Raw genomic sequence first — 13217 nt, 5'->3', positions numbered from 1 at the left:
GAGAGGGTTATGGCCCCAACTCTGCCTTACTTCACTACCCTCTAACCCCATGATTGCAAATGGTGAGTGGTATATTTTTATGTAAATATATTATACATATAAATTGTTATATGTATACTTGATGTAAATGACATCACGCAGTATATAAAAACCTCTTGGTGTCTAATTTCTTTTGTTCACTGTAATGTCTATGAAATTCATCAGTGTATATGTAGTATAGCGGTGAGGCATTCCATTTTCTGAGTAAACCACAATTTATCCATTCTCCTATTAGTGTATATTTGAGATGTTCCCAGTTTGGGGCTATCAGGAAAAAAGCTGCTGTGAATGTTCTTGTATCTTTTGGTGGATCCATTATGTTTTTGAGCTGACTTTTTGCTTACACCTAAGAAATCTATTGATTTTGGTTTACTTATTTAGTATTTGGCTACCTTACTAAATTCTAATCATTTTCAGTTCATTTTCTTGGGTTTTCTTGGAAGATGTGTATCAGATAGAAAGCTTTTAGTTTCAAGTAACAGAAAACCCAGCCAAAATTGGATTAAGGCTCAAAGAGTAGGTATTTGCTCCTATAACTGTGGATCCCAGAGTAGGAGTAGGTCTAACTTCAGGCAAGGTGCAATCCCAGGGTAGGATGTCATCTGGACCCAGCTCCATTTCTCTGGGTTCCTCTTGGCTGTGCCCTTCTTTGTGTGCTGGCTTTGTTCTTCTCCTGATTCCCATCAAGGTGGCAACAATTCCAGGACTAAAGTCTCCACCATACCATCCAGAGGAAGAATCACTCATGAAGACCTATAAGGCTTCTTTCATCAAGACACTAGTCAATACTACCTCATAGCTCATTGGTCCAAATTGGGTAACATGCCCATGTCCGAGTCAATCAAATTGTGTGATCAATAGGATGGTATGCCCTGATTGGCTCGACTTCACTAGGGACCATCACTGTCACTAAGGAAGTGGTCAATCCCACTGAACCACATGGCTGCCACACAGTGAGGCAGGGGTGGGTTCCCAAAAGGAATATCATAGAGCTTTTGGTTGAAGAAGGAGATGGATGCTAGAGAAGCAACCTCAAAATATTTATTATTATGAGAATAAAAATGATATTGCCTGTAATGATTATTCATGGTCTTGTTCTGACAGTAATATTTTTCATTTCTGTCTCCTGCCTCAACATGTTGGTTAGAATATGGGGTCTTTCAAGTTTACACAGAATGGAAATGGTTTTCAGCTTTTTCAAAAGCTCTGGGAAGGATGTTTATAGAGAGGGAGCGAGAAAGACTAAGAAGCAAGTACTTCTTGATATTTTTTTTAAAAAATTTACTAGTCTCTGAGTTTGCATCCAACATTTGATGTGAAGATTTTCAAGACCAGTCGGAGGACTGTGGATCTAGAAAGGGAGGGATTAAGCCAAGAGATGATTGAAATAGACTTGGCAATGTGGGAAGGTGGACTAGTTTTCAATTGCTGTGTGACAAATTACCAAAAATTAAGTGGCTTAAAACCCACAAACTTATTATTTCACAGTTTTTGAAGGTCAGAAGTCCAGCCATAGGCTATCTGGCTTCTCTGCACAGGGTCTCATGAGCCTGAAATCAAGGTGTTGGCCAGGCTGCCTTCCCACTGACACTTGGGATCTTCTTTCAAGCTCATTGAGGCTGTCGACAGCTTTCAGTTCCTTGTGGTTGGAGGACTGAGGTCCTGGTTTTCTTGTTGGCTCTTGGTTGAGGGTTGCCCTCAGGTACTGGCTGCATGGCTGTCTTTCAGCATGTCAGTTTAATTCTTCAAAGTCAGTGGAGAATCTCTTTCCAGTCTGTTACCCTGGAGTTTTACATAGCACAATGTAATCATGGGAGGGACTAGCCCATCATAACCACAGGTCCAGCCCACATTCTAAAGGGAGGAAATTATACAGCACATGAACACCATGGGGCAGGAATCTTTGGAGCCAAATTAGAATGCTGCCTACTATGAAAAGCAATTATTACCCCAAGGCTTGTGGCTCATACTGACCAATAAATACATGTATTATATATATTAATAGATATGTTATATGTATATATTACACACACAAACACACATATATATACACACACATGCATGGGGAGATAAAATTAAAATTGTAAATCCAAGTTTGTGAATATTTCTAAAGTCATGGATTAAGAGAAATAATCAGACATCTAAATTTTCTGTACCACTTCATAATCTGACAGTTGATCTAGTGATGTCTAAAATATTTCTAATAACTGGAATTTGTAGAATATCCTTTCAGTTCACAAAGCATCTGCATGTATGTTCTTTCATTTGGTCCATCCCAGAATGCTGTGAACTAGCCTAGGAGCTTTACCATTTGCTCTTTTGTTTACATTGGCTTCCGACTCTCGCATTTGCATTGCAGTTCACATGCCAGCAAAGTGAGTCCTTGTAGATCACATGCTATTTCACACTTTTGTTTCTTTGGCTCTGTGGTTCACTTTGCAGAGACTGTCTTCCCTTGTTTTGTCCACCCAGGAAACTTCTATTCATCTTCCAAAACTCTTTTTTTTCTTTTTTTGAGACGGAGTGTCACTCTGTCACCAGGCTGGAGTGCAGTGGCACAATCTCGGCTCACTGCAACCTCTATTTCCTGGGTTCAAGCGATTCTCCTGCCTCAGCCTCCTGAGTAGCTGAGATTACAGGCACGTGCCACCATGCCTAGCTAATTTTTTAAATTTTTAGTAGAGATGGGGTTTCACCATGTTGGCCAGGGTGGTCTTAATCTCTTGACCCCATAATCCACCAGCCTCGGCCTCCCAAAGTGCTGGGATTACAGGCGGGAGCCACTGCACCCGGCTCCCAAACTTTTTTTTTTTAGGCAGGGAAGTTGAGGGCATTCTTGAATGCCCATGTTCCTGAGAAGTCCTTGTGTTGCTCTTGATAGTCTAGGTAGGGTGACCCTGAAGCCTGACAGGTGCAAGGCTCCACTCTACAGCTGCCTCAGATATCTATGGAAGAAAATGTGATAGCACCCAGATGTTGTTGGATTAATGTTCTGAATGTCTAACTTGCATCAACTCATTTATGCCTCCCAACAATCCAATGAGGTGGTCATGGTGATTTCCCCATTTTATAGATAAGAAAATCAAGACACAGAAGGGCTTCATCAACTCACTCAAGGTCACTAGCTAGTAAGTGCTGGAGCCAGGATTTGAACTCAGCCCACACTTGTACACTCCCCTACAATATTGACAATATTGGTATCTGCTTTATAGTGTAGAATTAAGTGAGGTAAGGCATGTCAAATGCTCAATGCCTTCTATGTAGTAAATGCACAAAGTATGAAAATTATTTTTCTTATCTGTGGTACAAGAGCTTCTGTTTTCCTATTCTTTGACCTAGGGGGTAGGAAGAAAATAAAAATAACAGAGCATCCTTCTGCCCCACCCCCTGTAAGCTCTCATCCATGTTTGGGTGTGTCGCTTCCCTGTTTAAGGAAGCCAGGGGCTCTCTTTTTGTTGTTTGGAGGAACAGACTGCAAAGAGGGCGGGATACAACGGCAGAATTTCCATCCAGAAATGGGTTCTAGAGGTAAGAGAGGGTGGGGTGCTGATGGGCTGGGGTCCAGGGCCTCCTTAACCCCCATAAGTCCAGCCATAGATTAGCTGGGTTTAGGTACCACCTGGTAGATGTTCCATGTATGGTAGTGCCGTCCCTATCCCTTCCTTTTTGAGCTGCATTGAGTCCATGGCATGCCTCACAGATGTTAAAGGATATTCTTCATAGAAGAATTCTTGCTCTAGTTAATATGCTTGACTGTTGTCTCCAGGGAAAGTTGGTGGGCATTTTCAGTGAAAATTCTGTTAATTTGAGCCATAATGGGAAGTAGGAGTGATCATGGTTAGAAGATTACTTCATTTTAGCTGTGTGACCCTGGACAAGTGACTTAGCATCTCTGAGCTTGAGTTTCTTTGTTAGGAGAATGGAAATAGTAGTGATAGGTAGGTAAGGCATATGAAGTGCTTGATCTAGTTCTGGCACATAATAAATGGTTCAAAAATATTGCTCATTATCATCTCACTTAACTCTCAAAGCAACCTTACGAAATAGGGATATGATTAGAATTATTTGTCTCTATTTTACAGATGAGACCCTGAGGCTTAGACAGCTTCTGTGTTCCTCATGGCACTGCAGCACTTGGCAATAGTTATTGATTATCTGTCAGGTTTCTTTTTCTTTCACTTTGCCTGCACAGTGGGATGGAGTTACATAAATGTCTTGTCAGGTTGACATTATATCTTGATAGGATGTTAACCACCTCTGCAAAAATATTCAGACTTTAGAAAAATAAGACGATACAACAGATTCAACAGAACTTTATATTTTTCTTCTCACAAGTCCCCAAATCAAATTGGAATTAAGTGTGTGTGCAAAGGCTTAGAAACAGAATCTTCATCATAACTTTCTATTTTATTTTATTTTATTTTATTTATTTACATATTTATTTATTTATTTAATTTTTGTGGGTACATAGTAGGTATATATATTTTCGGGCTGCAGGAGATATTTTGATACAGGCACAATGTGAAGTACATCATGGAGAATGGGGTATTTATCCCCTCCATCCCCTCCATTTATCCTTTGAGTTACAAACAATCCCATAACTTGTTTATATAACCAAAACTGTGGAGGCAACCTAAACGTATACCAATTAAAGTTTAATTAGATCAGTTGCAGTACACACATGCAGTGAAATGTTATACTATGCCAAAAGGCAAAATAAAATCATATATTTGTTTACATTGGAAAATTGGAGAAAAATATAGCGTTGTGTGATAAAAGCAGGTTATAAACTATAAAGTATGAATTCATCTCATAAAATATATGTTTTCACAAATAGTAAATATATAACAATATGTACATATATAAGTCTATATAAATATCTAAAAAGGGTAATCAAAATTGTTACCTAGGGTTGTCTCTGTTGGAATGGGGAAATATTATGGGTAATTTGAATTTTCTCTTATGTGTGTTCGAAGGGGGGTTCTTTATTTTTTTGATCTTTATGTCATGTGTAATAAATTCTGGTTACTAAAATAAAAGGAAGGAAAATGTTTCAAGTCTCCATGCATGCTAACACACTGGTTGAATCTTTCAGGTGATTGTGAAGACAAGAACGGAGTATCAGCCGGAACAGAAGAACAAAGGGAAGTTCCGGGTGCCGAAAATCGCTGAATTTACGGTCAGTTTCTTGATGGTGTAATAGAAAGAGTAAAGGAGAGGTTGGCTCCAGCCAGCTCAGCACATCTCGTGCTTGGAGCAAGTACTGCTGTGGGTGGGGAAATGACGCAGGCTATTTCTGGAGGATTTCTTGAAGCCATACAGTCTGGCCACTGAGTTTAATCTAATAACAAGAACTCTGCCTCTGAGGTCTATCATATTCTCTTGTACTCTGGAATGTTCTGATAAATCTCATAATTGATAAATGCCTCGTCTATTCCTTCTCCATTCTCCTGTTCCCTTCTTCCTGCTTTTTCATCACAATCTCCAGGAAATGTGATGGAAATGCAGTAGGTGACTCACATTTTAGTCCTTCATTGCAACAAACATGAGAAAAACAAAGGCAGTGGGGAAGAAAAGCTGGCTTCTTGGTGGTGAAACCCTAATGGTTGGCTTCCTATTTCTTGGTGGAGGGGCCGCGAGGAGCACTGGGGAATATGTTGCTAGCTCTGATGAATTGCATCAAGGAGCCACAAAGCATTCTCTGTGAGGGTGAAAGAGGAACCCCGGGGAATGCCCCGAGGAAGTCACTTAGGAGCTGAGGTGGGTGGGGAAGCGGGTATGAAAAAGGTACAAGGTGCTGGCAGCTGAAGAGAGTGCAACTTGTGCAAAGGCCCTGAGGCGGGAAGGAGGCTAGCCCCAACCTTGAATAGAAACAGAAATAGAAACCCTGAATAGAAATAAGGACAGTGAGGGCCGGGCACGGTGGCTCACGCCTGTAATCCCAGCACTTTGGGAGGCTGAGTCAGGCGGATCACGAGGTCAGGAGATCGAGACCATCCTGGCTAACACAGTGAAACCCCATCTCTACTAAAAATACAAAAAATTAGCTGGGCGTAGCAGCGGGTGCCTGTAATCCCAGCTACTCAGGAGGCTGAGGCAGGAGAATGACATGAACCAGGGAGGCAGAGCTTGCAGTGAGCCTAGATCGCACCACTGCCCTCCAGCCTAGATGACAGAGCGAGACTCCGTCTCAGAAAAGAAAAGAAAAAAAAAAAAAAAAGAAATAAGGACAGTGAGGCCGGGCTCTAGGAGGGTGCGGGGAGCAGACACGGATGAGGCAGAAGTGGGCGGAGGGCAGACAGTTCCAAGCATTGAAGGCTGTATGAAGGCATTTAGGGTTTAATACTAAAAGCAACAGGAAGCCTTTGAAGGACTTCAGGAAGAGAAGGGACATGACTAAATTTGGGTTTTAGAAAAAGGATGCTGGCTTTTGCATGGCTAATGGAGTGTGGTGGATGAAAGGGGATTGGGGGGCACTATTAGGCTACTGCAGTCATTCAAGTGAAAAAACACACAAAAAACGGTGGCAGATCAGATAAGGGTGGCCAGTGGGTGGAGAGATGCAGGCAGATCTAAAGTATTTAGGAGGCAAACAATCAGCCCTGGAGGCAGTAGAACAAGTGGTCCTGTGGATGGACGATGCAGCAGCCTGGCTGGGCTTGAGCCTTGGTTCCACCTTGTCCTAGCTGTGTGACCACAAGCGAGTCACCAAGCCTTACTTATCAAATGGAGATAATAGTAGGGTTGCTATGACAATGAAGTACAAAGTACATGCAAAGCACCTGGATCTGTACAAGATAAGTGCGCAATAGTAGCCTTTTTATGTCAACTGTGACTGGGAGCTTTGAAAGTGAACATGACTCGTGGTTGGTTATCTGGGAATTGAAGTGTATGCGGGGAGAAACATGTGGGTTTGTTTGTCTTTGACTATTTTTCTCCCTGCTAAATCAATACTGAAGCAGCTGAGTATGTGGCCCAGGGGAGGAGTGTGGTCCCTCTGTGTGCATCCCCTGGAATGTGGAACTTCCCTAGATGCCACCCTCCTCTTGAAGAGCAGTGGCTGGTCTTACTTTTTTATTGTACTTTCAGTGTCTGCCACACAGCACAGGCCCAGTGAAAGTGGACCAAGACCCAGCTGCGTACAAGTACTTGCAGGAATAAGCAGGTACCTGCATGAATGAGCACAGAGCTCGCAGGAGAGGCCTGGGGTATCTTGGTGCACCAGGCCATGGGGTCAAGTTGACCTGCCTTCCTGGCAAGAGATCACAAGAAATATTCCCAGGTTCACATGTAAGAATGTTTACTGCAGTACTATCTATAAAATTAAAGTATTGGAAACTAGACTTTCAACAACTTTCTTGTGATTTCATAAATGAGAACACATCCATATGATGAACTACTTTACAGTTTCTTCAGAATTACCTTTTTTTCCTCAGAGAGTAGTTTTCTCTAAATTGTTTATGAGATACTTTCATCTAATTTTTACTTCTCTATGCTTTCCAAATTTTATGCAATGTGCACTTAATTATTTCAATAATCAGACAAAAATGAGAATTATTTTTTAAATGTGCTTTTTAAAAAAAAAACAGAGTGTTAAGAGTTTTTAATGAAATTATCCTTTATCCAGCAGTCATTTGAAATGATGGCTATGAAGTGCAATAATTTGGGCAAATACTTAAAGAGAGAATGTTGAGTGAGTAAAGTAGAGATTAAGATTGTATGCTTTCTAGGATTGGAGCTATGAAAAATTACAAATACTGAGGAACAACAATATGGAAATAAATGTATTAATATTAAAATGCTGTTGATGGCTGTGTTATTAGCAGTGATGTAGGGCTATTATTTTTTTGTCTTCTTTGACAACTTTTGGTGATGTGGCTATTTTTTCATATCTACGTGAGAGATTGATATAATCCCCTATGGCTCCGAGAGGTGACATAACACGTTTACCCACCAGCAAGTGGCAGAGCCAGAATGCAGAGCCAGGGCCTGGCAGCCTCTCTGCTCAGCCATGATGCCTGCAGTAGGTAACTGCTGGGTAGAACAGAGTCAGCTAAGAGAAAAAGGGGTGCTGGGTCAGGGACCAGGGCCTGTAGAAGTTCTCCATCCCTGAGCAGTTTGACTCAGTTAGTCCTGGGGGTCAGGAAAGAAGGGCTTTGTGGTTCAGGGGCAGCCCTCTGTCAGCCCTGTCAGGCATGGGCAGAGGGAGACCTGCACTTGAAACAAAATGGGAGGAATGGAGCAGATTCTCTTGTGCTTATGTAAAGCTGCAAGCATTAATTAGCCTGGTTTTTCACTTTCTTAAAGAGAGCTCCTTCTGGGCCCCGTGAAGGATGCACCTGCAGGTGCAGAGGTGGTTGCAGGGAGGCTAGGGAGGAGGTGTGGAGGTAATTAAGAAGAGTCCGAAGGTCTGAGCTGAGTCAGCTGGCTAGGGCTCATGATCCAGGGAGGAGCTGTTATGGAGGTGGAATTTACAGGACTTGCTCCTGGTTGGAGGAAGGGCATTGGGGGACTCTTTGGTGTTTGGCTTGTCTACCTGCCACTGAGGTAGGGAGCTGGGGGGATGCTCTGAGTGTGAGGTGCCTGGAGACCATGGGTGGGGAGAGGAAGGACAGGTGGTCTGGCCACCCTTGGAACTAACAGGTTTGGAGCTCAGGATGGAGATTTCCACTGGAGAACTAGGGCTGGAGTCAGGGAATTTCCAGGTAGAGAGCTTGGTGCTATTACACAGGCACTGGGTCACCCTGCAGGTATATTGCCAGAGGCTGAGGGAAACTTGGGAACTGCAAAGGTGCACCCCCTCTCATTCCAATCCCTTCATGGATCTGGGACAGCTTGTGATTTGAATTTCAAAATTAACCTGGGGAAAGCAGTTCATGGCAATTATACTGTGTGAGAGAAAAGAAGGGAGCAGGGTGGGGAGAGATGAATAGAGAAAGATGAGCTGAAAGAATTGCCTGGAATTTTTGTCATTTCTGAAACTAAGGAGGCCCTGCAGTCATTATAAAGGGCCACAGACTTGAAATATTTTCATCAGGGTTATGTGAGAAAATGGGAACATGCAGAGAAAAAAACCCTCCTTCTTTCTTAATCTGAGAGCAAGAGGTTCTCTAAAACTGATTTTGCTATGGATGGTGCTGGCACTGTGGTGGGTGTTTGTGTCATGGGATCCTGGTGATGTGGAAGGTGCTGGTGTCATGTTGGGGGTGCTGGTGTCATGGTGATCCTGGTGCTGTGGAAGGTGCTGGTGCTACATAGGGTGCTGGTGTCCTGGTGATCCTGGTGCTGTGGAAGGTGCTGGTGCTACATAGGGTGCTGGTGGCCTGGTGATCCTGGTGGTGTGGAAGGTGCTGGTGCTATATAGGTTCTGGTGTCATGGTGATCCTTGTGCTATGGAAGGTGCTGGTGCTGTGGAAGGTGCTGGTGTCATGGGAATCCTGGTGCTATGGAAGGTGCTGGTGCTGTGGAAGGTGCTGGTGTCATGGGAATCCTGGTGCTATGGAAGGTGCTGGTGCTGCGGAAGGTGCTGGTGTCATGGGGATCCTGGTGCTGTGGAAGGTGCCAGTACTATGGAGGGTGCTGGTGTCTTGGTGATCCTGGTGCTATGGAGAGTGCTGGTGTCATGGTGATCCTGGTGCTGTGGAAGGTGCTGGTGTCATGGTGATCCTGGTGCTATGGAGGGGGCTGGTGCTGTGGAAGGTGTTGGTGCTATGGAGGTGCTGTGGAGGGTGCTGGCATCATGGTGACCCTGGTGCTGTGGAGGGTGCTGGTGTCATGGTGATCTTGGTGCTGTGGAGGGTGCTTGTGTCATGGTGATCCTGGTGCTATGGAGGGAGCTGGTGCCAAGGAGAGTGCTGGTGCTCTAAAGGTTACTGGTGCTCTGAAGGTTGTTGGTGCTATGGAAGATGCTGGTGCTGAGGAGGGTACTGAGGCTCTGGGAGGTGCTTATGCATCTAGCTATGCTGCCAGGCCTGGTTGTTTCCAGGCTCGTCTGTGAGTTGGAGCTGAGTTTGGATTTGGAAGTCATTGGTGCTAAGCTGTGGAGAGGCACAGCTGTCCTCCGGGGTACACCTGGGCTTGAGGCTGGGCTCGCCTGGGCATCTTAGATCTTGGCTTTGCCATATCTTAGCTTCATGACCTTGGGAAAAATCTCTTCACTCCCAAGCTCCCAATTTTTCATTAATAAAATCAGACAATAATAATGAATAGTCTGTCTTTGGTGCACTCTAGGTGCTTAATAAATTATCATTTTCTTTTCTTCCTATTGATATCATTTTTCTTCCTCTTGTGTTCTTAGCTTCCTGTCTGATTAGCTGGATTTTGTTTGTTGGTTGGGCTCTAGGCATCTCTTTGCAGGCTTTTCTCCCTGGGAATGTGACTGGGAGAACCTGGAGGAACATTTCAAGGGGTAGCCAGTTCATTGTCAGGATTCATGGGCGGTCTCTGGCTTCCCACAGGAATTCCTGGAGGCACATGTTTGCTTGTTGGTAAGGGTAGGCCATTTTTTTTTTTTTTTTTTTTTTGAGGCAAGGTCTTACTTTGTCACCAAGACTGGAGTGCACTGGCATGATCGTGGCTCACTGCAGCCTTGACCTCCCAGGCTCAAGTGATCCTCCCACCTTAGCGTCCTGAACAGCTGGGACTATAGGCACATGCCACCATGCTCGGCTAATTTAAAAAGGTTTTTCTTTTTTTGGTAGAGATAGGGTCTCACTTTGTTGCTCAGGCTGGTCTTGAACTCCTGGCCTCAAGCGATCCTCCTGCCTCGGCCTCCCAAAATTCTGGGATTACAGGTGTGAGCCATCATGCCCAGTCTGGTCATTTTTTTTGTAGGCTATTTTTTAGTACTTCAGTTATAAGATGAATAATAATAATGTCTTAAATATGCTTTTATATCTACTTTTCAGCCTAACAACAATCTTGGGAAGTAGGTACTTTTATTATCCCCATTTTACAGATGAGGAAACTGATGCTCAGAGAAGTGAGGTGATTTTCCCAAGGTCACATAGCCAGGAAATGTCAGAACAAAGCAAGAACCTGGCTTCATGGCTCCATATCCCATTCTCTCTGCCACAACTTGATGTCACCCTGCCATTGTCCTGGCCAAGCTGTGACCTTCCTGCCTTCTTTCCATCCTTCTTGGTCTCCTTCCCGTTTCTTCTTTGTCATTATTAATATTGGTTCTGGCCTGGGCTCAATGCCTGTTGCTGGGAGATACAAAAATGGATAAAACAAAACCCCTGCCCTGAAGGAGCTAACAAATGTGTGGATCAGACAACAAACATTCTGTGCAGCTTCTCAGCTGTGCTCTTCCTGGAGTCAGCAACTCTGGGACCCCTTCCTGATCCTCTAGCTGGACTTGGGGCCTCCTCTGGGCTCTGTAGGCTCATGAGGCCTCCTTTCCCACTGTCCTCTGCCTGGCCTATCCCGTACCTGCAGCCCCCTCTAGCTTCTGATCCCTGGAGGGCAGGGAGGTGTCTGGTGCATCTCTGTGTTTCCAGTTCCCAGCACTGGCCTGACATGGAGCGGGCTTTGGGTGTGTTGCATTGTGGGCCCTGTCTCTTGGGATGGTCTCAGGAGCATCCCTGACCCCACACCCTGATCCAGCATTCAGAGAATCTGCCTCATTAGGCTCTGGCCAGGGCCAGCTCAGACTGGAGGGTGTGCAGGCACTTGGGAAGGATCCTGGGAATGCCTGCAGTCCAGACCTAGAGCACATCCAGTGGGGAGAAGCGGCAGTGGGAGGGGCACCTTAGCCCAAAGGGACCAGAGCTCACCATTATCTCGTTAAAATGAGGTGGGACCAAGAACTGGAAATGAGAGGGTCAGTCCTTTTTAAACAACCAGTGGCTCATGCCTGTTATCCCAGCATTTTGGGAAGCCGAGGTGGGTGGATCACAAGGTCAGGAGATGGAGACCATCCTGGCCAACATGGTGAAACACCGTCTCTACTAAAATACAAAAATTAGCCTGGTGTGGTGGCACGCACCTATAGGTCCCAGCTACTTGGGAGGCTGAGGCAGGAGAATTGCTTGAACCCAAGAGGTAGGGCTTGCAGTGAGCCGAGATTGCATCACTGCACTCCAGCCTGACGACCGAGCAAGACTCAGTAACAACAATAACAGCAACAACAACAACAACAACAACAAAAAGAACCAGTGTCAGTGGGCTATTATTAAAACAAACAGCAACAAGTAAAACAAAAATAAAACCCCGGTTGAAGTTTCAGGCTAACATTAGAAGGTGTGGATTTTTTTCTGTTTCATCCATTCACCGATCCATTCCACTCTTTGGGCTCCTGCCTGTGACTAGCACTTTATGTGCACTACCCCTGAATGGTGCTGAATGGTCCCAGCACGCCAGGGTGGTGGGATTGTTACCCCACTTGCACATGAGGAACACAGGCTCAGAGAGGCAGAGTGAGCCATCTGAGGTCCACACCCTGGAGGCTGTGCAGCTGGGCCACCTGCCCGGGTAGACAGGGTCAGGGAAGGTTGCTCAAAGGAGGCTGCAGCTAAGTGGAAGGGGATCCCTGGCTACACAGGAATGGCTCCTAAGGATGCTGCTGAGCTCACTTACCTGCCAGTGGCTCCTTCTCCTTTCCTTTTATAATCTAGGGCCAAGAAATGGGGGCCTTGGCTCGCTGTCTCAAGCCTCAATCCTGCTCACGTTCCCTCCAACACTAACAGGAGAAGAAGCAGGGAGAAACACAGAAACCAGCCTCCTCAGTGTTGGCCACTGCATCTAGCAGCCATAGAGCCAGGCCCTTCTCCCTCTGGAAGTCTCTAGTGACTATCCTTTCTTCTCTGTTCTCACTCCAACGCTGTGGTTCAACCCACATCACCACCTGTCCCAGCCCTCTTCCTGATCCCTGGCCCCTTTCCTCAGCAGCCCCAGTCCTTTCTCCTCCCCTTCTAGAGCACAAGCCCCACAATGGCATTCCTGTGCCTCCATTGCTCACCTGCCTCTCCCGTAGGTGCATCCACCTCCCGGAAGCACTGGCCCTTCCCTCATGATGCTGTCCATTTGATGCCTCCCTGCCGTTGTCTGTGTCGTCCTTTCTAGCTGGATTGTCTTTCCTGCCTGCCACGGGGCCATCTCCCTATTTATCCCTCAACACCAAATGCACATGGCCTGGGCCTGTGCAGTCTTGCTTGCACTGACATGCAAAGCCTGTC

At 45.2% G+C, this 13217-nt stretch overlaps 1 protein-coding gene across 1 annotated transcript in view; it reads left to right on the top strand.

Annotated features, from left to right (window-relative positions):
- NSG2 (neuronal vesicle trafficking associated 2) overlaps positions 1-13217 on the top strand; it is a 63062-nt gene that overhangs the window by 13111 nt on the left and 36734 nt on the right. Inside the window, exon 3 of the mRNA XM_003273249.2 lies at positions 5135-5218. Coding sequence (XP_003273297.1) covers positions 5135-5218 — 84 coding nt within the window. The remainder of the gene's footprint in view (positions 1-5134; positions 5219-13217) is intronic.

Source organism: Nomascus leucogenys, chromosome 2 (genome assembly GCF_006542625.1).
Source record: "Nomascus leucogenys isolate Asia chromosome 2, Asia_NLE_v1, whole genome shotgun sequence".
Classification (NCBI taxonomy): Eukaryota; Metazoa; Chordata; class Mammalia; order Primates; family Hylobatidae; genus Nomascus; species Nomascus leucogenys.
Note: the sequence above shows the minus strand (reverse complement) of the source record. Positions and strands in the feature narration are given on the sequence as shown.